Source organism: Canis lupus, chromosome 18 (assembly GCF_011100685.1).
Source record: "Canis lupus familiaris isolate Mischka breed German Shepherd chromosome 18, alternate assembly UU_Cfam_GSD_1.0, whole genome shotgun sequence".
Classification (NCBI taxonomy): Eukaryota; Metazoa; Chordata; class Mammalia; order Carnivora; family Canidae; genus Canis; species Canis lupus.
This window is the reverse complement of record NC_049239.1, coordinates 43,122,712-43,145,898: the sequence shown is the minus strand read 5'-3', so window position 1 is coordinate 43,145,898 and position 23,187 is coordinate 43,122,712. Positions and strand designations below refer to the sequence as shown.

Sequence of the window (23,187 nt, the reverse complement as noted above, 5' to 3'; positions counted from 1 at the left end):
TTTGCATACCCACTATCTGAAAGAATTGGGGATTCAACGAAGATGACACACTTGCCACCCTGGAGAAGATTACAATGCAATTTAATTTATCAAGTATCTATTAATCAGAAGTTAATGAGGGACTGAAGGAGGTGACAGCAGAGCTAGAAAGATCTGCAATAAATAACTACTAGGTCATGACCACTATGAAAAGAGAAGTACAAGTTGCTCTGGTATTACAGCAAGAGGATTTAACCTACTTTAGGCTGACAGGTAGGATCTCCCCTAAAAAGTGACCCTTAAGGTAAGATCTAGAGGATGAAGAAGTATTATGGGGTGAATGGGGGAGAATGATATAGGCAGAAAGAACAGCATATATTAAGGTCCAGAGTTTGGGGAGGTGGGGGGAGAGTGTGGCACATGTGATACTTGGAGAAGTTAAAGATGATATAGGAGCAGAGTGAGAGCAATTAGAGAAGGTAAGGCTGGAAGGTAAGCAGGGACCTCAAAGGTGCCCTAGGTGGCCTTGACAGCCATAGAATGATTTCAGATATCATATTAAACTCATGGAAGCCACTGAGGATTTTTATTTTCAAAAATGACAGCTTTGATTACATGGGGAAATGTGATGGGAGGAGATAAGAGCAAAGATAGGGAGTTTTACAAGAAAGCTTGTTCCAGCAGCACAAGGGGACAAGAGATGATGGTGGTAATTGGGATAAGACTGTTTCTCATTTGGGGATAATTGCGTCTCTTGGAGTACATTTTAGCAAAGTCTGGAGACATTTTTGACTGTCTGACTGGAGGAATGGTATTAGTGATATCTGGTGGGTAAATGCCAGAGATGCTGCTAACCATCCTACAATGCATAGGACAGCCCCCCAAAACCCAGAATTATTTGGCAAAAAATGTCAACAGTGTCAAGGTCAGGGAAACCTGGGGTAAAGTAGTGGCAACGGGATGGAAATAAGGGGATGCACTGGAGAAATAGTCAAAAGTAAAACGACAAGGAAAAAGAAGTCAAGAATAACGTTCTGGTTTTTGGCAAGACATGTTAAAAGAAAATACTACAGTAGGTATATATACACAGCAGCATGGGAACATAGAAGCAACTGATTCACTCTACTAGGGAAGATATGGGGTGTAAGGGGACACCAGGAAAGGGCTCAGCAGAACAATCTAATTATAATCAAGTAATTATTTAAAATGAAATAATGGAAGAAAGTTACCATTACTTACAATTTTGTCATAAAAGTCTTTGGGAAGTTTGGAAAGAATTTCTACTGCTTCCAAAAGCTCGTAAGCATCTATCTGTGGCACCTCATCACCATCATCACCACCTTCCAGGAGAAAAAAAAAAACAAACCTTAAAAATGGATGGATCATTTTTACTTATCAAAATAGTTTTCACATTTTTTACAACCTGATGAACTCTTGATATAGAAGGAATCAGTTATTAATGCTATCAACAACTGATATTGTATTAAATGCAAGTTCTACAAAACTTGAGGTTGGGCCCGTTCTTGCTAATTTTCATAGAAACCAGTGTTTAAAACTGGCTTACCTCCCTCAGCATCACCACCAGCAGACTGTTGCTGCTCCAACTTAGCTTCTAATTCTTGCTGGGAACGCAGAAATCGACTTGGTTTAGGAGCACCTGTTGGCAATTTGACCCATTCTTCTTCTAGTTCTTTCAACTACAAATACCATAAAATATTTTTAAAACATACCTATATCCTCTCGATTAGAGAACATACTTAACATTTATATTTACTAACATCAGAACCCAATTTCTTATTTATGTGGTTCTAACAGGGCAAGAAGAAAAGATGTTTAAAGTGTATACATTTGGTAACATAAATCAAACTGACATATTTATTATTGAAGATGTATGACTAAGCACTTAGAAAAAAGAATAAAATCCACTTTTTAGGACATTCATTAGTTCATGAATTCAGATATATTTGTATTAGATAAAGTCTCTAAAAACATTTGTAATAAACAGATAAAATGCATTTTATCCAAACAGATATTAGGTCCTGCCACCCAATAGCATTATAAAGGAATCTTTTAAATTGCACTGACAAACTAGAATCACTGAATGCACAGTATTTAACTTGAGAGGACAGAGACAGCTATACGCAGAAAAAAAACAAAACAAGAACTGATTTCAAAATTAAGAATGAGAAATAATTATTTGTAAGGATAGAATATCAACAACCAAAGGAAGGAAATATCTTCATATGAGCCTTATGCAAAGACAACCAAAACTTTGTGCCTCACCTGGACCGAGTTTATATTTTGTAATGGGGGTCTCAGAGCATCCCGAATCCATCTGTAAATCTCCACAGCAATTAGTTTTGCTTCATCTCGAACAGCCTTTTCTCGAGACTCAAAGAGTTTTGGCAACACTTTGATAATTGGCTTCAGCAAGATGATTTTGGAACCAAATTCACTAGAAGTAAAACATTGGGGAAAAAAGAAAAAACAAACTTCTCAACATGCAATATATTTGGGTAGTGTTAGCTTTCGTTCACTCAAATATAGTTCTGTACTTATTAATAGTTGAGATTTTTTTAAGGCAAGAAAAAAAAAAAAGCTCATAACATCTATGTTTAGATAGCACTCTTCGAAGAATGTTATTTAATGTCGAGGGTCCAAATATAAAAATCTTAAAACTAACCTTCTAGGTAACCAGATTAGGGATAATTCAAATCCATAAAGGACCAAACTTGTGTAATGTATTAAATATGTTTATACATATAAAAGCTTAAAAATATAAACAAATCAGTTTATACAGATTTAGATGAGTGAAATCTACTTTCAATAAATTTTTAATAGTTCTTACAATTAAGTTGTTCACTCAACTTGACAGATCACTAATCCTGGCAGTATGTTTGTAACTCTAGGCAACCTGAATCTCTCTTTGCTTCAGTTTTTCATGGGGAAAACAGTTGCATTCTGACTTCTTTTAAAAAGGTAGCACATTTAACCTTATCTATTTGACACATTTTGTATTTTTAAGTTCCTAATTGGCCAAATTTAGCTTTCTGAGTCACTGCTAACATTTCTGCATAACAAATTCTAGAGCAAGAGGGATTTAGTTATGAAACAACACTAACATTCTGTAGTAGACTCATATATAGTTGACCCTTGAAATTCTATAGGTTCAAATTTTGTGGGACCACTCATACATGGATTTTTACAGTACAGTACTGTAAATGCATTTGTTATGATTTTCTTCATAACATTTTCTTTTCCTCAGCTTAATTTATTGTAAGAATACAATATATAATACAGATAATATACAAAATATGTTAATCGACTATTTATGCTATCAGTAAGGCTTCTAGTCAACAGTCAGCTATGAGTATTTAGGTTTTGGAGAAGTCAAAATTTATACACAGATTTTTGACTATATGGGAGTTGGCACTCTTAACCCCTGTGTTGTTCAAAAGTCAACTTTATTATTATGTATTTATCTAATGTGTATAAATTTATCTCCTGTACACAAATCCAACAAAAATTTGTGTAATAACTCCTGACATAACTCCAACAGGTTAGAGGAGACAGAAAATACTCTTCTTCAGAAGTGATATTTAAAAAGTTTAAATTTATTTATCAAATAGTTTTCACTTCTGGTTATGGAGATAGTTTAATGTAAATAGTTTATTTTTTATTTTTATTTTTATTTTTTTAAAGATTTTATTTATTTATTCATGATAGACATAGAAAGAGAGAGAGAGAGAGAGAGAAAGAGAGAGAGAGAGAGAGAGAGCGGCAGAGACACAGGCAGAGGGAGAAGCAGGCTCCATGCCAGGAGTCCGATGCGGGACTCAATCCTGGGACTCCAGGACGGCGCCCTGGGCCAAAGGTAGGCACTAAACCACTGAGCCACCCACGGATGCCCAATGTAAATAGTTTAAATACAGATATCATCACATGAAAATATAAAGATGATCTCCAAGATTTCCTTTAAAATCTTCTTTGTTTTAATAGAAAAATCTCAGTTGACCTTTAAGGCTAAAGGGAAAATAAGAACTTAGGGTTACCAGGACCCCAAGCCATGACCTGAGCAGAAAGAAGGTAGATGCTTAACCTACTGAGCCGATGAGGTGTCCCCTTTTTAGATTTTGTTTTTAAGTAATCTCTACACCCAACATGTGGCTTGGACTCACAACCTCAAGATCAAGAGCAGTATCCTCCACCAACTGAGTCAGCCAGGCATCCCAAGATATGCACAGACTTGATAACTAAGTCAATTCAATAAATTTCTAAGATGATAGAGTGAAAACACTATCTACTACTCATAAAAACACACCTACTATACTAGGCATGAAATGAGGAAAAATATATTACACAAAAATCTAAGTGAAAGTCAAATTTTATGATTACTTTATAAACCAAGTGAAAGATAATAAAAAAAGTTTGACTTATAAGCTAAGGATCATTTTTTAATTTTTTTCAAGATTTTTAAAAAATTCATTTATTACAGAAACAGAGAGAGAGAGAGAGAGAGAGAGAGGCAGAAACACAGGCAGAGGGAGAAGCAGGCTCCATGCAGGGAGCCTGACATGGGACTCGATCCTGGGGTCTCCAGGATCACACCCTGGGCTGAAGGCAGCACTAAACCACTGAGCCACCAGGGCTGCCCAGGATCATTTTTTAAAAAAAATATTTTATTTATTTATTCATGAGAGACACACAGAGAAAGACACAGACATAGGCAGAGGGAGAAGCAGGCTCCATTCCATGCAGGGAGCCCAACGCGGGACTCGATCCCGAGCCTCCAGGACCACACCTGGGCCGAAGGCGGTGCTAAACCACTGAGCCACCCGGGCTGCCCTAAACTAAGGACCATTTAACAAAATTTAGGAATTTTGATATTTCCATGGAAGATAAACACCAAAGGAAGCACTTTCTCCAAAAAGCAGGTCATACACAAAATCTCAAGTGAGCTGAGTTGGGATGATCTTCACTCTCATAGGTCACACATTTAGGACTTCACTAGAGCTGCTTTCTAAAGTTTCTCATACAGATAGTAATGGGGACAGGATATCAGATTAGAAGGACTGCCAAATCAGAACAAACTAGTGGTTTGTCTAATTCAGATTTCCATAGCAAATTATAGCCACTTGTTCCTGAAAGAGATCTCATTCATGAAAAACTTCACTGCCAAACTGCAAGAAATTCTAGCATTGAAAATAACTTATTGCATAAGAGTAAAAGTTATTTTTTATTTGCTATTACTGTGCTTCTGTTTAAAAGGCACATAGCATTTTCTTCTATTTTACTTAAAAGGCAGCTAAAGAAAGGCTTGCTTTAGCAAATAGTCTTTGGCCAACATTTCAAAGTACATAAATATGCTTGAGGATAGTAAGAGAAGAACTGCTTAAATATCCTGAGGAGTGCTTTTCCATGAAAAGGTCAATTCATACTTTGAGAACAGGTCAGAAATATTTACCCTGCTCATCTTCATTAGAAGGAGATTTAGATAAAATAATTATGCAACACCACTTGAAGACTAAAATTACTGAATAGAAAGCACCACACTTGAGGAATGACTTTAGCTTTCCCAGGTCACTTATTCTGGTTGGTGTGGCATGCCAAGTCAAGTCCAGCAGTTTTCGTTTCTGTTTAAGCCAGGAACTCAAACTCAATTGAGATATTCTAGTTCACAGAACTAAAGCAAAAAGTCTTACCTTAAGGCTTTCCTCAGTGTCTCTATGCAGGCCACTACGATCTTGGGGTTTTTGTTGTCTAGGCCTTTTAGGAGCTCTTCTTGCACAGCCTCTCCTTTCTCAATCTCTATGTACATTAGACAAATTTCAATGCCTAGCTCCTTGGCTTTGGCTTTGGGTTGGTTGAACACTTTACTTACGACACCCGACACAACTTCTCCTGTGGTTCTGTAATATAGAGTACAAAGAACCACCACCACACACAAAAACACACTTTAGTAATTTCACTGCTTTGAGTCTCTTTTAAATTAAATAAAACCCATACCATTGGAAATCAGAGGAATTGAGTGGTTTGGGACCACATGCATTTGTCATAAAAGTTTTGGTATCAGAAGAAAAGTGAAATGAAAAAAAGCAATGGTCTCACTAATGGCAAGGGAAACTGGTAACAAAACTATCAGATTAATGACTGTCATTATTGGTATAATCTCCGAAGTAGGTCAAGTATAGATTTCTTGTGCAATGAAGGGTTTCCCCCACGTTTTTGGTATGAAGGGCTCCTTTCAATGACATCAAGACTAGTTTTAGAAAACAAGGTCTCTGAGGTATGGGAGGAGTGGGTGATTAGAAACCTGGATTATCTGCAGCTCAAGTTAAATTAGTCAGAGTCACAGAGGTTGGTTAGCAACACCTCTCCTAAGAGAAAAATGCTTAATTACCATAGAAGGAAAGATGTGTTTCTCAGATCACCTCACTGGGAAGCTTTGTAGAAAGAGATTTTTGTAATACCCAAATGCTTTCCAGTGAAATTCTGATAATTCCTTTGCTAACACTTACCTCGAGTTTCTTCTAAAAGTTACTAGCGATTTTCCCTCTAGTTTAAGGTTAATTCCCATATAAAAGGCTCAAAAGGAAACTCACTAGCTCATCAAATCTTAAGATAAGGTTTTCAAGATTAACTTCTAATTTGCTCTTTAAATAATCTCATATAACATTGATTTCTGAGAGCAGATAAGAACCAAATGAAAAACAAGTATCAAGGAACTATGAAAGTAAGAAAATTAATATCTTCTAAAAGTTCTAATAACTAAGGACAGAGATCCACAAATCTACATAAATTAATTGGTGCAGCACCAGACAAGGGTTTTTACCAGAATAGTTGGAAAGAAACAACTTACTTTCCTGCTACGTGGGCATTTTCAACATAAACAAGTGCAGCTTCTAATCCTTTCAACTGAACCACTGCATTGGAATCAGTCACAAGTTTTTTGATCAGTCCTAAAAATTTGGACCATTCTGGGCTCTTTTCATCCTTTATTTTCTGGAAGATCTTCAGGGCCTCTTCATACCCACTTAACCTTGCTTTCCAGAGCTAAAAGAAAAGTATTTTGAAACAAAACACAATTTAGTTATATTATTATCTACTGTTAATTGAGGGGGGTGAATGATTACCCCATACCAGTAATCTGAATAAAGGACCCTCTGATTAGTAACAAAAAAGGAATTTAAGAAATGCAGAGTTTTCAAAGAACATTAATTAATCAACTTTTTCTTCTAAGTGTTTAATATTTGCAATATTCTTCCAAGGTCATCTAGAATTCCTAACAGGCCACTATAAACCTATCTCACATTGTATCCAAGTATTAGGTTTGCCTTTTTTATAATATGTAACTTACAATTAAAGATGTAACTTATAATTAAAAATGTAACAATTCAAAAGTGATATATGGGGCTGCCTAGGTGGCTCAGTCTGTTAAGCAGCCGACCAACTCCTGATTTGGGCTCAGGTTATGATCTCAGGGTAATGAGATTGAGCCCTTAGACAGGCTCTGCTCTCAGCATGGAATCTGCTTGAGATTCTCCTCTCTCTCTCCACTCCTCCTTTCACTCACTTGAGCACAAGCTCTTTCTCTCTCAAATAAATAAAAAAAATCTTTTTAAAAAAATAAGAAATCATCCTACTGAAATTGTCTAATCTCCAAAGCATGTTGTTTCTCAGTTGTACTGTGTAATCATTAGGCATCTCTATACTGTGCCACAGATTGTAAAGTGCTGACCAAACAAGCTAATGACACTGAAATCTGAGTTCCAGGAAAGTCTTACCTTGTGTTCACATTTCTGATCAACCGGCAGTTTCATCCACTCACTGTCATCTCCCATTGTGCTTCCAGTTTCTCCTCAGAATTGAGTTATTTCTGGTCAGAGAAAAAACAGTACCTAGTTAAGTCTAGCAATCAAGCAGTCTTTTTTTTTTTTTTTTAATTTTTATTTATTTATGATAGTCACAGAGAGAGAGAGAGGCAGAGACATAGGCAGAGGGAGAAGCAGGCTCCATGCACCGGGAGCCCGACGTGGGATTTGATCCCGGGTCTCCAGGATCGCGCCCTGGGCCAAAGGCAGGCGCCAAACCGCTGCGCCACCCAGGGATCCCCAATCAAGCAGTCTTATAAGACAAAATGACTTTTCTGGGATTATTATTTTATCATGCATGAACCCATAAGAGTAAAAAAGCTCATTCTTTGGTCAAATGCCCATTTAATCCCATTAATCAAACATTTAAAATCTAAATGAAGGGTGCCTGGCTGACTCAGGTGGTAGAGCACGTGCCTATTAATTTTAGGGTTCTGAGTTCAAGCCCCATGTTGGGTGTAGAGCTTCCTTACACTGCATCAAAATTGAAAAAAAAATCTAAATGAATCTAGAAGGGACAGTTATTTGTTTTTAAAAAGCATGGGGCATCTTGCTGGCTAAGTCAGAAGAGTGTATGACTCTTGATCTTGGGGTTGTGAATACAAGAATACATGGAAATACATGGGAATACACCTACATTAGGTATAGAGATTACTCAAAAAAAAAAAAAAAAGACGCTTATATATTTTCCCAAGTGGGAACTTCCCAGATATATAACAAAGCCAGAATAAAACTGAAGAGCTGACTACCTGGCCTTTAAAAGGCTTCATATTGTAGCATTCCATTTATATGAAATGTCCAGAACAGATCAATCCTCAGAGACAGAATGCAGACTGGGGGTTACCAGGGGTTGGAGAGAACATTTGGAAACAGGAAGTTACTGCTTCGTAGGTAAGGAGTTCTATTGTGGTGTGATGGAAATGTTGTGAAACTACATAGAGGTGGGGCTGGCACAACATTGTGACTGTACAAAATGTGGCTGAATCGTTCACTTTAAAAGAGTTAATTTTATGTGAATTTCATCTCAATAGAATCTCTCTCTTTTTTTTTTTTAAAGTTCTCAAGTGATTCTAATATGTAGCTTGGGTTGAAAACCTCCAAAGTTACTTACTTGGCACAAATTTAAGCTGCAAAGGCAATTTTTCCTATCTGGCTGTTGTTGTCGTTGTTTTTAAAAGACAAACACCCAATGAAAGCTTTCAAATCATTTTCCAACTAAGAGAATGTGAACTGTCACTATTTGTCAGTATTAAGTTCATTGAAATACTTTTTCTTTTTCTTTTTTTTTTTTTTAAGATTTTATTTATTTATTCATGAGAGACACAGAGAGAGAGAGGCAGAGACACAGGCAGAGGGAGAAGCAGGTGCCATGCAGAGAGCCTGATGTAAGACTCGATCCCAAGGACTCCAGGATCACACGCCCTGAGCTGAAGGCAGACGCTCAACTGCTGAGCCACCCAGGTATCCCTGCAATACTTTTTCTTTTTCATTGCTTTTAAAAACATGAAGAAAAAGGTTATCCAACCTAATTGCCTCATATAAAATTTAGATGCCGTTGTGTTTCTGAAATGGCTTCTGCTACTTTATAGCCTGAGTTTTTAAAAAGTGGTGTTTATGGCTTTGCTTCTTTCTAGTCAAAGGAAAGGCCTGTTTCATATAAAAACTTCTCCAGCCCCTGAAATAATGAATACAGTGCTTGTTTATATATGAGGCACTGAGGACTCTTGCTGTCTCTCTGTTTGTCTTCTCCTAGGATTCATAGATTAAGAAAAAAAAAGGACTTATCCACTAATTTTCTCCCAGAATTGCTTTAATTCTATTTATTTATTTATTTACTTACTTATTTACTTATTTATTTATTTATTTTAAAGATTTTATTTATTTCTTCATGAGAATACACAGAGAGGAGAGGAGAGAGAGAGAGAGAGAGGCAGAGGGAGAAGCAGGCTCCATGCAGGGAGCCCGACACGGGACTCGATTCCAGGTCTCCAGGATCACGCCCCGGGCCCAAGGCGGCGCTAAACCGCTGACCCACCCAGGCTACCCTAGAATTGTTTTAATTTTAAAATTAACTTTAGAATTTAGGGTTTTGTTTTGTTTTGTTACATATACAAGAAAATATATACAATGTGAGTTATGAAGCATTACAATAAAATTGACCTGGTGACCTAACACCCAATCTAAAATTAAAACACTACCATTAATATTACTACACTTGCGTATTTCTTTCCTACCCCATCCCTCTTCTACAGTAGCACTTTCCTGAAGTTTGTTTAGTTCTATGCCATAGTCACATACCCCTAAACAACAAAATTAACTGTGCTTATTTGTGAGCTTTAGAAAAATATTATCTGGGGGCATCTGGGTGGCTCAGTGGTTGAGCGTCTGCCTTTGGCTCAAGTCGTGATCCCGGGGTCCTGGGATCGAGTTCCTCACACCAGGCTCCCTGCGGGGAGCCTGCTTCTCCTTCTGCCTATACCTCTGCCTCTCTCTCTCATGGATAAATAAATAAAACCTTTAAAAAAAGAATATATATATATAAAATCTGGGAGTCATCTTTCATAACTTCCTTTTTTCATTCAATATTTCATTTGTATAATTCATCCATATGTGTACTATAGTTCAAAGCCACTCAAAATGTGATCCAAAGAATTATGCTGGTTCACAAACGTATCAGAGACAAGTACAGAAATGGAGATAAGAGTTTAGAAACTGCCATGGCCTATTCTAACTTCTTTTACTATAGTGGTTTGAGGAACTGAAAAAAGTTCAGCAAGGCTAAAGTATAAAATGCAACACAAACAGTAAGACAGTAAGGTCTTGTGAGCAGTGTTAAGGAATTTGGACTTTATCCCAAATATAGAATAAAACTCTGAAGGACTGTAAATAAGAAAAATTATGTATGTTATCAAACTTGCATTTTTTGAAGATTGTATGGTGTACATGTAAAAAACAATGTAAAGAGTGGTTTGGGGCAGTCCGGATGGCTCAGCGGTTTAGCGCCGCCTTCAGGCCAGGGCGTGATCCTGAGAACCTGGGATGGAGTCCCACATTGGGCTTCCTGCAGGGAGACTGCTTCTCCCTCTATCTGTGTCTCTGCCTCTCTCTCTGTGTCTCTCATGAATAAATAAAATCTTTAAAAAAAAAAAAAAAAAAAAAGAATGGTTTGGAAGGCAGTAACAATGGAAGGAATTCAGAATACATCAGTCTAAATAAAAGATGATGGTGGTTTGGACCTACGGACAGTAGCAATGCAGATAGAGGAAAACAGATGGATTTTAGAGATAAAAGGAGTGTGAAAGAATGTTCTTACAGAGTGAATATGAAAGGAGTATAAAAGAGGGAGGGAAATGAAGTTTTGGACAAGCTGTTTGAGATACACACCAGACAAGTATAGACAAGTGCAGCATTTAGAGATTTAAGCATGGAGTTCGAGAGTAATCTGGCCTGGGGATAAAAATTTAGAAGTTACGGGATGCCTGGGTGGCTCAGCAACTGAGCATCTGCCTTCGGCTCAGAGCATGACCCTGGAGTCCCGGGATCAAGTTCCACGTCAGGCTCCCTGCATGGAGCCTACTTCTCCCTCTGCTTGTGTCGCTGCCTCTCTCCATGTCTCTCACAAATTAAAAAAAAAAAAAAAAAAAAAAAAAATAGAAGTTATCTGTAGATAAATGCAAGTAAAACCAAGGGGAAAGATGATAGCTCTGAGGAAGAGTACATAGTGAGAAGAGGGCCCAGGACAGAGTTCAGAGGACACCAGCATTTACAGGACAGGTAGATGAACCCCTCAATTCACCATGCACACTGCCTGGAACATATAAAATGATCAATAAATGTCTGCTGAGGAAGGGGGGAAAAACACAATAATCCAAAAAGCACTAATAGTTTTATCAAACTTGAGAAAATTTTATCACCTTCTATTTCTGTCTGCAAATCTAAATTAAAAAGAAAAAGAATTCTGTATCTTCAAAACCACCACTGGAGAGGAGACCTTGTGTAAGTTACTTAAGCAAATGTATACTGTCTCAGCATGGTTGTGTGTAAAGTGGGGATATTAGTAGGGGAGAGTCCTACTTCATTGGGTTGTGGGGATTAAAGGAGTTAGTCTATCTAGAACTCTTACACTAGGTACTTGGCTCAATAAATGTTAGCAATTTACTATATTATCAGTATTCGGTCTTTCTAATTTGAAAATACTTCATTTCTAAATTACGATTGACTTTATTTTGTAATTTTCTAGGATTAAAAGAGCAAACGAAAATACCTCAAACTGAATTTAGTTAACATAAATGATATATTCTTTAGTACAAGTCATGAATTGAATGTTTGAAAGAAAATAAAATATATTACACAAAATGTATAGGCCTTTTTTTAAGTAGGTTCTACACCTAGCGTGGAGTCCAACACAGGGCTCAACCTCACGACCGTGAGACCAAGACCTGAGTCACGATCAAGAGTCAGACACTTAACTGACTGAGCCACCTACGCATCCCTACATAATATATAGACCTTTTATAATTTTAGTATAGTGACTTTACCTTCTTTACTTTTATGTATGCATTGACCAAATAAATAACTGAAACTAAGGCTTTTTTTTAAAAATCCTTTCTTGGTCTAATTAATATTTAGGGGCGAGACCATGCATCTCTTGATTCTTTGAATGTAAAATGGAATTAATACATTTACATCCCAAAAAAACAAAAATAAATAAATAAATAAATAAATAAATAAATAAATAAATAAATAAAAAATGCATTTACACCCTACTTTGTCTTAAGGGTCTACAAAAGGGGTTCTTTTTGTGCCATAGGCCCCTGGTGCACTCATAGGCACTTTCTTTGTTGTTTTGTTGTTGTTAGGATTTATTTATTTATTTATTTATTTATTTATTTAAAGATTTTATTTATTTATTCATGATAGTCACACAGAGACAGAGAGGCAGAGACACAGGCAGAGGGAGAAGCAGGCTCCATGCAGGGAGCCCGACGTGGGATTTGATCCCGGGTCTCCAGGATCGCGTCCCGGGCCAAAGACAGGCGCCAAACCGCTGCGCCACCCAGGGATCCCTAGGATTTATTTAAGAGAGAGAAAGAGAGAGCATTTGCTCACATATGAGTGGGAGGAGGGGCAGAAGGAGAGGAAGACAATCTTAAGCAGGCTGCACACTAAGCACAGAGCCCCATGATGAGCTCAATCTCACAACCTTGAGATCATGACCTGAGCTGAAATCAAGGGTCAATCACTTAACCAACTGAGCCACTCAGGCACCCCCAGAATATTTCATAATGCATAAAATATATAACATTATGCCAAATTATTTTAAAATATATTAAATTATCAAAATATTTATTTTAAAATGTGAATATACGAACTTCTCCATTAATACATTAAGTAAAAACTAACAAACTATAATTCTAAAGTTATTAAGTAAAAACTAACAAACTATAATTCTAAAGTTATAATGAACAAAAATATTTTGATATGTTGTATCACATCATATGATTATGAAAATTATCTCTAGGGACATCTAGGTGGCCAGAGGTTGAGTGTCTGCCTTTGGCCCAGGGCGTGATCCCAGGATCCGGGATCAAGTCCCACAGCAGTCTCCTTGCAGGGAGCCTGCTTCTCCCTCAGGCTGTGTCTCTACCTCTCTTTGTGTCTCTCATGAATAAGTAAAAATCTTAAAAAAAAAAATTATTTCTATTGGTGATAAATACACAGGTCTTCTAACATTATTGTTTCTTATGGCCTATATTCTTAACTGAAAAAAGAGCTAAAGTTTCAGTTACATGGTTAGTAAAAATTAAGACACAAATAGTTTTCCTTCTAAGTTCATAGAATCCCTGAATTTTAATCCCAGGTTAAAATCTCTTGGTCTATAACCTTTCAAAATTCTACAAGCACCTGAAGACTCCTTACTTTCAAAGACTTTAGGGCACTGTTTACAACAGTCCCAAACTTTTTACTTAAAACAGTTAATACCAAACTTAAAACAATGAATATCAATCATATATTTCAATAGTACTTTATATTTTACAAGTATTTTTACAATAATATTCCTATTTGAAAATCTAGTGAGGAAGACATTTAATCACTTCTATGTATTTCACAATGTAAATGCAAGCACACTGTTTTATTATACCATTGGGTTTTCTTTGTTTTTTATAGTACTCTTAGTTATGCAGCTCTTTCTTACTAAATTGCAAGATTCCCTTGAGCAAGAGCTTTTGTCTTACTAATCTCTATCCTTACAAAGCTCAAAAAAATATAAAAAACAACATGAGAGAAAGCAAATATAATTATTCTCTATTTACATATAGGGAAATAGAGGTTCAGTGTCTTACCCAAAGTCACCTAAGTAGGAGAGACTGGTCTAGAAGAGATTTCTTGAATCCTAGTTTGGTGAAATTCTTACAATAATTTATCTACCTATGGTTTCTAGATTATCTATAGTGAAAACTAATCAAACTTTATAAATAATAAGATTTATTTTGATAATTACCTAATTCAATTAAAATATAAAGAGAAAAAGAAAGGAAGAAAATACAAAAAGTAAATGTTTTCCATAATACGAAAAACAAGTTTATTTGACTCCAAAAGGATTTAGGTAATTTAGAGATAGTTAAATTTAAAATTTAAGGGGGAAATACAATAAAATAAAAAATTAAAAAATTAAATAAAAAATAAAATAAAATTTAAGGGAGAATCATCTCTAATCAGCAGTTGCTTAATAATCAAGTCTACCCAATTGGGTGTTAAAACACTGTTAACCTGCTTTTGGATAAGAAAGGAAGGACTAGGAATCCCTGGGTGGCGCAGCGGTTTGGCACCTGCCTTTGGCCCAGGGCGCGATCCTGGAGACCCGGGATCGAATCCCACATCAGGCTTCCGGTGCATGGAGCCTGCTTCTCCCTCTGCCTCTCTCTCTTTCTCTCTCTGTGACTATCATAAATAAATAAAAATTAAAAAAAAAAAAAAAGAAAGGAAGGACTACAGTTTTAACTGTAATTGTAATTTGGAATTATCCATGAAATTCAACTCCCCCACCCAGCCTCAAAGCCTTCATTCTACTGAGATGGCTCTACCAATTGATAAGATCTTTTCTTGAGATTAAGAAAAAAACAAAAGGATGGCAGGCTATGATGGCTATAATTCATATTAGTTCTAATTTTTTTACGAAGATTTTATTTATTTATTCATGAGAGACCCAGAGAGGCAGAGACATAAGCAAGGGGGAGAAGCAGATGCCTCTCTGGGAGCCCGATGCAGGACTCAATCCCAGAACCCTGGGATGCCCTGCACCAAAAGACAGACGCTCAAACTAACTGCTGAGCTACCCAGGCATCCCTTAGTTCTATATTTCTGACTATAATTCTAGAACATTTGGGGAAGAGGTCACTAAAGTGACCACTTGTTTGAAAACCCAGCTTTGCCTCTATCTGCAAATTTTATATTTTTAAAAATAAATTTTATTTTTTCATGAGAGGCAGAGAGAGAGAGAGAGAGGCAGCAACATAGGCAGAGGGAGAAGCAGGCTGCCTGCAAGGAGCCCGATGTGGGACTTGATCCCGGGATCATGCCCTGAGCTGAAGGCAGTCGCTCAATCTCTGAGCCACTCAACCGCTGAGTCACCCAGGCATTCCTCTATCTGCAAATTTTAACTAGTCATTATCACAAGGAAAGTAAAGGCCTTGAGAACATTGGGAACATATACAGGAAATAATGAAGAGGAACCTCAGAATCAGTACAAAATGGAATACATATAGAATAAAACTTAACAATTTCATGAAAAGTCACATAAGTTAAAGGCCGGAATGGTTTCTTTAGAGGAATGTAGTACTGTTTTCAGTACTCACAGCAAACTGAAACTAAACTAACATTTGCAATAGCCACAGAATGGGAATCACCCAAATGTCCATCCACTGAGGAACACATAAATAAAATATGGTAAGTCCATACCAAAGAAATATTATTCAATAATAAAAAGAATTGAAGTACTATAAAGAAATCCAAAGGTGTGGTGGGTAGTTCAGCTGGTTAAGCACCTGACTCTTGATTTCTGCTCAGGTCATGAGCTAGGAATCATGGGATCGAGCCCTCTCTTAAAAAAAAAAAAAAAAAAAAGCAACTCCTAAAACTCAACAAAAACCCAATTAAAAAATGAGCAAAGGACTGGACTAGATATTTCTCCAAAGATCTACAAATGTTCAATAAGCACATGCTCAACATTATTAATCATTATGGAAATCCATATTGAACTGTAAGATACTATCTCACACCTGTTAGGATGGCTACTATTGAAACAATAACGAAACAAACAAACAAACAAACAAAAAACCAAGTGTTGAGGGGCACCTAGGTGGCTCAGTGGGTTAAGCATCTGCCTTCAGCTCTGGCCCTGGCCGTAGTGATCCCGGGGTCCTGGAATCCAGCCCCACGTGGGGCTCCCTGCTCAGTGGGGAGTCTGCTTTTCCCTCTCTCTCTGCCTGCCACTCCTTTCTCATGCTCTCTCCCTCTCTCTCAAATAAATAAAACGTGAAAAAACAAAAACAAGTGTTGATAAGGATGTGGGGAAACTGGAACTCTTGTATACTGTTGTTAAGAATGTAAAATGGTGGGCAGCCCCGGTGGCGCAGCGGTTTAGCGCTGCCTGCAGCCTGGGGTGTGATCCTGGGGACCCGGGATTGAGTCCCACGTCGGGCTCCCCGCATGGAGCCTGCTTCTCCCTCTGCCTGTGTCTCTATGAATAAATAAATAAAATCTTTAAGAAAAAAAAAAAAGAATGTAAAATGGTACAGTTGCTGTGGAAAACAATGTCAGTTTCTCAAAAAATTAAAAATAGAATTATCATATGATCCAGCAATTCTACTTCTAGGTATATGTCCAAAAGAATTGAAAGCAGGGTCTCAAAGACATATTTGTACACCTACATTTATTTCATAGCAGAATTATTGATGATAACTAAAATGTGGAAGCAACCCAAGTGTTCATCAGTGGATGAGTGGACAAGCAAAATGTGGTATACACATAAAATAGAATATTATTTAGCCTTAAAAAGAAATTCTGACATTTGCTATAACCTGGATGACCCTGAGGCCCTTATGCTAACATGAAATAAGACAGCCAAAGAGAGACAAATACTGTATGATTCCACCTGAATGAAGTAGTCAAAATCAGAGACACAAAACAGAATGGTTGTTGCCAGTGCATGGATGGATTGAGGGATGGGGTATAAAACTTCATTTTTCAAAATGAAAAAAAAAAAAAATATGGAGATAGATGGTGGTGATGGTTCCACAACATAATGAATGTATCTGATACCAGTGACCTGCACAGTTAAAAATAGTTAAGATGGTAAATTTTATGTTGTATGTATTTTAGCATACACACACACAAAAGAAATGAAGTACTGATAAGTTCTATAACATGGATGAACTAAAAGAAAACAGTCATAAAGAACCACATATTAGTGTGATTCCATTTATACAAAATGTCCAGAGTAGACAAGTCTATAGAGACAGAAAGCAGATCAGTGGTTGCCCAGGACTGAAGTGTCTGGGGATATTAAAAGGGTGAAAGCAAAGGAGTATGGGATTTCTTTTTGGGGTAATGAAAATGTTTTAAAACTGACTGTAGTGATGATTGTACAAATCTAGGAATATACTAAAAGCTATTGAATTGTATAAATGGTAAGTGGTATGTAAATTATATTGCATTAAAATTGCTTTTAAAAAAATCAAACTAACAAAGTTTACTAATAAAAGTCTTGAGAGAAGATAAGAATGATTTGTTCAAGCTATTGATCATTTTACATGTGCATGGATTGGCTGCACAGGCTAGAGTTCTTTCTAATAACAAGATCTGATAATAAGGAATTATTGTATTATAATTTTACCTACAGCATTCACATTTACTCAATTTCCCTATGGGCAAACTATGATGTGCCTAAGTTTACAGGAGTACAAGTAAGAAGTCTAAACAAATAATCATAATACAAAATACATTATGTGTGGAAAGTGCTTTACACAAGGGATTAGTAAGGGTTATGGTAGTTCAATATAGGATTAACCTCCAGTGAGTGAGGGATGGTCAGTGAAAATCTCACAGAAAGGATGGTATCAAAAAAAAAAAAAAAAAAAAAAAAAAGGATGGTATCCGAACTCACATTGATGAATGACAGATGGGATTTTCAAAAAACAGACAAACTCAAGTAGAAGAGGAGACATTCTAGGCTGGAAAAAAAAAAGGGCAAAGTCTTGGAGACAGGAAAGTACAGAGCATATTCAGAGAACAACGTCGGCTCCATTTACTACAGTCTAAGACGAGGTAGATTAGGGTCTCATCATGTAGAATCTTGAATATTAAGCTAAACAGAAGATGCTGATGACTGGAGCAGGGCAATGACAGTATCCTATCTACTTCAGAAAGATAAATCTATGTAGAATGGATTGCAAGGGAGAGGAAAATAGAATCTTGATAGGAAATTATTACAGTACTCCAGGACAAAGATAAGTATGAGTCAGAACTAGGGGATGGAAATGGAAAGGATGGGCAGGGGAGACTGAAAGGAGTTACATTAAAGAAGTGAATCAGTAAACCTTAGCAAGTTAAGGATGTGGGAGTAGGAAAAGTCTAGTAGGGGACTCCAGTCTCGGTGACTGGGAGAACAGTAGTGCTTATGACATAAAAATGTCAGAAGTAGTTCTGGGTTGTTTAGTGTTAGGGAGTGGAGAAAAACTGAGGAATATGATAAGTTTGATTTTAGACTTGAGAAATATGATCTTCAAGTGATTGGAAATATGGCCCCAGAGGATTCTGGATTTTATAAACACAGATGTGGTAAACTGAGTTGTCATTACATAGCAAGATTTGATGCTTCAAGAGTGAATAAAGTTGCCAACAAAGAGAAGCATTAATAAAATTAATCTAAACTATATATATATTGTCATATATATAATATGATATAATACATATATAAGATGCTTGCTATGGTTCATTCAATCTTAGTCCAGACGACAAATGTTCATATTTTCAAGTTATTCAGAGCTCTCAAGAGCCTTTACCCTAGGCTGAAACAGAGGCAAAGACAAGGAAGCCAGCTAAAATAAATCTGTTCCACAGAAATATTATAATCCATTTCCATTGTTGTATCTAAAATGTCTTCCAAAGAGCTCAAATACCATACAGTCTACACTACTGCTGAAAAAGGTTTAGATGTAATTGTTTATTTTTAGACCAGGGGTTAAGAAACATTTTCAAGGTCATACATAAAGGCAGAAATTAGGATAAATTTCAAACTGATTTTTCAGTTTAGTATTCAATTGAACAAATCACCTATTAAGTATGCATTATGTATTATTATAATATATAGACACAAGCAATCGATGCATGTTCTCAATCATCAACCAGCTAAAAATAAGGCACCAAGAGACTAGTCATGAGTGATGTTAGAGCTGGGCCTACAATCTTTATCTCCTTTCTCAGTCCACCAACTCTGCCGCACCACTCGTAAGTCCAAGTATAGTGTTTTTTAAGTTCCTATAACTTGACAGTCTATAAGAATTATACAGCTGCTAAACAGTCTGTTTTAGCTTTCTACTTGGGAAGTAGAAGTGGCAGTGAAACTATTATATGGCTAATTCCCAAGCTCTTGACCTACAAAAGCTCTTCACTATCACAATACAAGAGATCTGGATCTGATTACCATTCCTGGACTCTCACTTCTGGCTAAGGAAATGCTACTGCAGAAGTATAGAATAAGTGTGAGGGAAGTGTGAGGAAAATTTCTGCCCACTGAAAAAGCAACCCTTTTGAATAACCAATATAGTATGATAATAGACTCACTCAAAAAATGATAATTATAAAACAGGGATAAAACAGAATACACATACAGGCCCAGAAAGCTTTCTCAAACCTTTATCGAAAGGACAAACGGATTAAAGAAGCATAACAATTATGTAACTGTCATAGAAAATTTAAGACTTTTATCAATTGGTCAAGCCAGACAAAAAGCTCATTTCTAAGTAACCAGTAACAAAATGACAAATCCTTCCCTCTAATTTAAACAACTTCACTGCTTCCAGGTAATTCCGATTAACAAGGACAAGTGTTAACCTCTTGTTGGGAGTATTCTGTATTATCAAGAAGCCAGAGAAATCTGAACTGCTTCTCTTGGCAGGTTATCTCAGCAAACTTGGGTGTGCTTTGCTGTCCTAGTCCTGGGATGATGGCCTCTCACAAATTCCTTCTGAAGGGAAGGGTAAAGAGCTGTCCCTTACATATCCTGATATTCATATTAGCAGGACAGAAGATTAACTAGACTCTCCCTAGGAGATGACCACTGTTAATGTCTCCAAAAGGGGGGCCCGCACCAACACAGGCCTCTGGGGAGATGGAAAGCTAAACCGGCTGTGAATTAGGTCAACTTCCACAGTTACTGCTCAATTGTACCAAGGCAGCTGAAAATCTAATGCTTACTCATCCCTAAACTACCCAGGTCTTCAAATCCCAGGCAAAGGACTCAAGGCCCAGGACACTAGATCCAGCTCCACCCATCCAGCTCAATAGAGCTATATATATATATATTCGGGTAAAAGCAATCCTCTCCTCACCCCAAGTAGGAACCAGTCTGGGGCAAAGCCTGGTCGGTCGTGGACACCGCTCAACCACTGCATATCCAAACAAGCACCCTAGGGCTGCTGTCACCACCCAGAAGTAGAGCAGATGCCCCAGGCTTTAGCTCACTGCAGCCGGCATTGTTTACGCTCTTTCGCCGCCTAAGCCTCTGATAGGCCAGGAAAGTCCCCTGCACTGTCCACCAGGACTTCCGGCATGGGCACAGGATGCTTGACCCTCGCCCGCAGTTTGACACTTACGCTCCCTGGGCAGGGAGAGGTCTGGGGGCCCTACGGTCCGAGCAGAATCAGCAGGAATACCCGGCGGGCCCTGGCGGCATTGGTGCGGAGGGCCGCTGGGAAACGCCTCCTCCGGGGGCGGGGCCCGGAGCTCGCTGTCAGTGCCCGCCCCACCTCGGCCCCCTCCCGGCACACTCTGAAGGCTTAAAGGGGCCGCACCTTCACCCAGAGGTCTGCAGGACTCAGGGTGCTGCTTCCAGCCCATAGGGTTTCCAAGGCATGAGGCAAATGAAGCACCAACAGGAGGACTCTAACCGGGTTGGGTGTACCTCTTTCTTGGTGGCAACACAGGCAACGTTCCAGAAACAAAGGAGATGACCAGGTCCTACTATCACAATCCTAATCTCGGCTCCAGGGATGAAAAAAATTGCTGCAGGCAATAGCCAAAGCATCAGGGTAAATATATAGCACCTATTATGTAAGCTGCTTATTCCATTAATTTGAGCAGTTAGTGTTCTTCAAATGGTAACTGAAAGGCCCAGAAAATAATTTGGGCAGGCTTCATTGCTTCACCTCACCCTTTCACTGCCTTCCTTCTCTACACCATGAGAAATCACCGACAATGATAAAAGATAAGGTAAGAAGATAACAGGAAGTGAAATGGAAAACATTCTCATTCTTGTGAGCAAAATGTGCTAAGAATTGGCACAAGAATTCAAAAACTGACCAGGAATTCACTACAGGTCTATGCAGATAAAGAAATCTTGTATGCAAATACAATTGTGATATGCAGTCATCGAATTCAATATAAAGAGTTCTTGAGAAAACTATATAGAAACTGGATTATTATCTCAGGGAGTAAAGTAATGGTCCCTGAGGCTGTCAGAGAGTTTTAATTCTCTTTTCATAGGAGGAATTTTTCCTCAATCTCAGTTTACAAGGTTTGATGGCATTTTGTGTCTCACACCATCGGGAAAGAGATTTATGTCTTTACCAAGCCTATATTGCTCCATCTAATCTAGATGAATAAACACATCTTATTAAAGCCTTAAACTACCACCATACAAGGGTGGGAATCAATTTAGTGAAGCAAAAGACCGTTTATAAATATCCAAACATCCTCCATCTCAAACATGAGTTCAAGTGGAAATATAAATTCCAACGGACAGGCATGGAAACTGCCCTTCTTACTAGGGAACAGACGGAAGTTACAAGATCTTAGAGAATTCTAGGATCAGGCTGCTGGGAAGAGAAATGGATTCATATTAGAAATAATGTGATTTTGAACTGCAAAGAAAATCTCATTTTAAAGGGCATTTAACTGTGAATGATACTTTTGAATTAGGTAATTAAGACCTTTCATTCTATCCCCATGAAGCATATCACACCATTCTAAGGGTAATGGTTTGCAGATCAGTCTCCTCATTAGATTGTGAGCACCTCAAGGGCAAGTGCTAGAATGTATCCTAATCCTTTTCTCCCAGGGTGATACAAAATGAATACTTAATATTTATCACAAAAATTAGGACCAACACTTTCTTTACACAAGAGTCCAGACAACAGTCAATAAGCACAGTGAATATATGTATGCATGCACACACACAAATGGATAATACCCAGTGCTGTGCTTTAGTGAATCAAAAATTTAAAGAGAAAAAAATCCACTGATTTTACAGTTCAGTCTATCAGAACTCAAAATTATTTTTATAGGGATTTATAGCTTTTGTCCCAAATGCACATTTTATATAAATACTCCTGAAAAATTCTCAGATATTTTACCAAATATCACAGTCTAAACATAACCCATCTTATTTTGGTTATTATTATCTTTACTATATACCATGAGGAGACTAAACTGGACAAGTAAAACTTCATAATTCAACAAATTACCAATTAGTAGTAGTCTCCTTAACATGGCAACATGGACTCTGTTTAGGAAATGATTTAGTAAATATTATATATAGAAGAGAACATAATAAAATAACAATTCATGTATTAGCAAAGTGGGATTTCTTTTTTCTAACGTTTTTCTCTGTAACACATCAACACAGAAAAATATTTAATGTGCATATAACCAGCAAGGGAAAAGGAAGTTTTAAGCATTAACTAGAATTCTTTATTAGATCATATTCAATGAAAGAAAGAGGCCAAGTTAATTATTAAGAGTATGGACTCAAGATAGAATGTTAGTTCAAATCCTGGTTGCAACCATTTATTAGCTGTGTGGCTTTGGACAAATTCCTACCCTCTGTGCTTCTGTTTTCTATATGTAAAATGGGAAAAATAATAGTATTTACCTTGTTGGGTTATTAGGAAAATTAAACCACTTAAGTTTATTATATTTGTAAAGCACCTAGAAGAGTACCCAGAAGAAAGTGCTATACATTAGGTATTTGAGAAATAAAATATACAATGTTCAACAAAGGCTGCCTACCTTTTCCATCACATTCCTTTTAAAACTAAAAAGCTAGGGCACCTGGGTA

At 37.3% G+C, this 23,187-nt stretch overlaps 1 protein-coding gene across 7 annotated transcripts in view; it reads right to left on the bottom strand.

The window, feature by feature from the left end:
- The window catches only part of CKAP5 (cytoskeleton associated protein 5), a 106,553-nt gene that overhangs the window by 60,658 nt on the left and 22,708 nt on the right, over positions 1–23,187 (bottom strand). For 3 of the 7 annotated variants that reach the window (XM_038563404.1, XM_038563406.1, XM_038563400.1), the window contains exons 2-7: positions 7,764–7,855; positions 6,839–7,032; positions 5,682–5,888; positions 2,263–2,434; positions 1,544–1,676; positions 1,219–1,319 (exon numbers count right to left, since the gene is read on the bottom strand). In XM_038563404.1, coding sequence (XP_038419332.1) covers positions 1,219–1,319; positions 1,544–1,676; positions 2,263–2,434; positions 5,682–5,888; positions 6,839–7,032; positions 7,764–7,820 — 864 coding nt within the window. In that variant the 5' untranslated portion in view covers positions 7,821–7,855. Of the gene's footprint in view, positions 1–1,218; positions 1,320–1,543; positions 1,677–2,262; positions 2,435–5,681; positions 5,889–6,838; positions 7,033–7,763; positions 7,856–20,461; positions 20,609–20,725; positions 20,850–23,187 lie in introns of those variants that run through there. The other 4 variants (XM_038563403.1, XM_038563405.1, XM_038563401.1 and 1 more) reach the window with 3 other exon arrangements.